A 2445-nucleotide genomic window follows, 5' to 3' on the forward strand; every position below is an offset into this window, starting at 1 on the left:
TTTACTATACCTGGAAGAGGACTGTTCCAATGGCGTGTTATGCCGTTTGGCCTACACTCAGCACCTGCCACCTTCCAACGGGCATTGGATAAGGTAATAGGGCGTGAGATGGAGCCATTTCGCATATCTTGACGACATTATAGTAATTGGTCGCACATTAGAGGAACATAAAACGCATCTACAAGAAGTATTGAGACGTTTGCGGCGCGGCTTAAAATCAACATCCCTAAATGCAAATTTTTTATGGACGAAATCAAATATCTTGGGCACGTTGTCAGCAATCAAGGAATCCACACCGACCCGGATAAAATAGCGGCCATAAAGGAATTAGCACCTCCCACAAATTAGAAAGAACTACGACGATATCTAGGAATAGCGTCTTGGTATCGAAGATTCGTGCCAGAATTTTCAAATACGATCCAACCCATGACAGCACTGCTAAAGAAGGGAAAAAAATGCATCTGGTCGATAGAACAACAGGAGACATTTGACGCTCTGAAGCAAAAACTAACTACTGCTCCGGTTCTTACATCGTGCATCTGGTTGCAAAAATGGATAAACGAAGTGCAAGAAGATCCAGAAAAACACCCAGACTACACCATCGAGAATGGCAACTTATACCGGCGAATATTATGCAACAACCTAGACAATGATTCTCCTTCTTGGAAACTCTGTGTTCCGACAGAAATGCGACAACGAGTGATGGGGGAATGCCACGACAAATCAACTGCCGGATATCTTGGGATTAAAAAAACTATTCTTCGGGTGATATCAAAATATTATTGGCCTGGAATTTTTCGGGATATTAGGAAATATGTGTAAAATTGTAGCTCATGTCAGCGGTATAAAATAAGTCAACAAAAACCTCTCGGAAAAATGTTAACGGAAATATCAAATGAACCATAGGCAGTACTCTGTGCTGATTTCATTGGACCACTACCTCGCTCATAAAAAGGAAACACGGTAGCATTGGTTCTCTTGGACAAGTTCAGCAAATGGACCGAAGTTATCGTCCTCAAATCTGCTACAACAAACGGAGTGAAAAAGGCATTACGGGAAAATATAATAGCTAGAGTTGGAGTCCCAAAGGTTCTACTCACAGACAATGGATCACAGTTCAATAGTAGAGCATTAAAGCAGTTTCTCGAAGACCTTGGAATTCGTCACCAATTTACAGCACCATACACTCCCCAAGAGAATCCGGTTGAACGCACCAATCGAACGTTAAAAACAATAATCGCACAAGTGTCAGAACAGGAACAGCGTAAATGGGACGATCATCTACCTGAAATAATGTTAGCACTCAACTCCAGTGTATCCACATCTACGGGTTACAGTCCAGCTTATATTATACACGGAAGAACCCCCAGACTCCCAAGTGCACTCTTCGATGAAACCACACTTGAAATAAACTGCGCACCGATACCCCCTGAAACCAAGCTACACGAAATGCAAGAAATACAACAAATTGTAAAACTTAACCTAGAGTCAGCTTCCCAAGACCAAGCCAAGCAATATAATTTACGACATAGGGCATGGAAACCACAGATTCGCGATATGGTTTTAGTTAAAACGCATCCTCTATCCAACGCTCAGGCTCATTTTGCTACAAAACTGGCACCTAAGTTCTCAGGACCCAATCAGGTGGTCAATTTTATATCGCCAGTCATTATCAAACTCAAGCATATGCAAACACATAAAGAGAGTAGAGCTCATATTAGCGAACTAAAAACATATTACCACGAATAATTTAAAATACCGAATGCACCGCAGCAGGATTAACGAGATCTACAGAATAAAAATTCCTATAAAACGCGGAAACAATTATACGAGGATTTAGTTGAACATTATAAAGCGACATAGCAAGATGAATATCAAATAGCGGACCAGCAATTGTCCAATAGACTACACTACTCTAAAACCAAGTAAAATAGTAGTAAATCATCCCGAACAGAATGGAAAGCTCACCACCAGTATTCAAAAATACCGAAAGCGTCTTAAAACAATTTAACGGGCCAAGCCTAGGGCCCAGTTTTTAAAAGAGCGAATTCCAGTAAAACCGAGGTATAAAGGGCAAGCAGAAACCAAGCAGCAAACACAACAACGACACCCACTTCTTAGATATCACAGCCGCTGAAGACCTTATGAAAGAGCTCCAGGAAATATGCCAGCAGCGACCAATTTCACTGCTAGCCCCAGAGCCACCACATGCAGAACTTTGAGAAAAGATAAAAAAGGACGCTCAAAAGCTAAAGCGAGGTCGTCGCCATACATTTTTTGTGCAACGCGGAGCAACGAAGCATAAGGTGTTAATAGCAAATTCTGGTGCCATTCGGGTCGTTCCTCCTTTCCAATGAAGGGAGGAAGTGTGACGACTTTTACCATCTCGTCACAAAAATCGCAATGCACTATGCATATTTATTATTATTAATATAAATCTAGTAA

General features: G+C 41.3%; 1 protein-coding gene across 1 annotated transcript in view; it reads left to right on the plus strand.

Annotated features, from left to right (window-relative positions):
- LOC119675412 overlaps positions 1 to 1749 on the plus strand; it is a 5313-nt gene extending 3564 nt beyond the window's left edge. Inside the window, exon 4 of the mRNA XM_038086610.1 lies at positions 1178 to 1749. Within this exon, the coding sequence (XP_037942538.1) occupies positions 1178 to 1749 (572 nt within the window). The remainder of the gene's footprint in view (positions 1 to 1177) is intronic.
- The last annotated feature ends 696 nt before the right edge of the window (positions 1750 to 2445 follow it).

This window comes from Teleopsis dalmanni, chromosome 2, assembly GCF_002237135.1.
Source record: "Teleopsis dalmanni isolate 2A chromosome 2, ASM223713v2, whole genome shotgun sequence".
Taxonomy (NCBI): domain Eukaryota; kingdom Metazoa; phylum Arthropoda; class Insecta; order Diptera; family Diopsidae; genus Teleopsis; species Teleopsis dalmanni.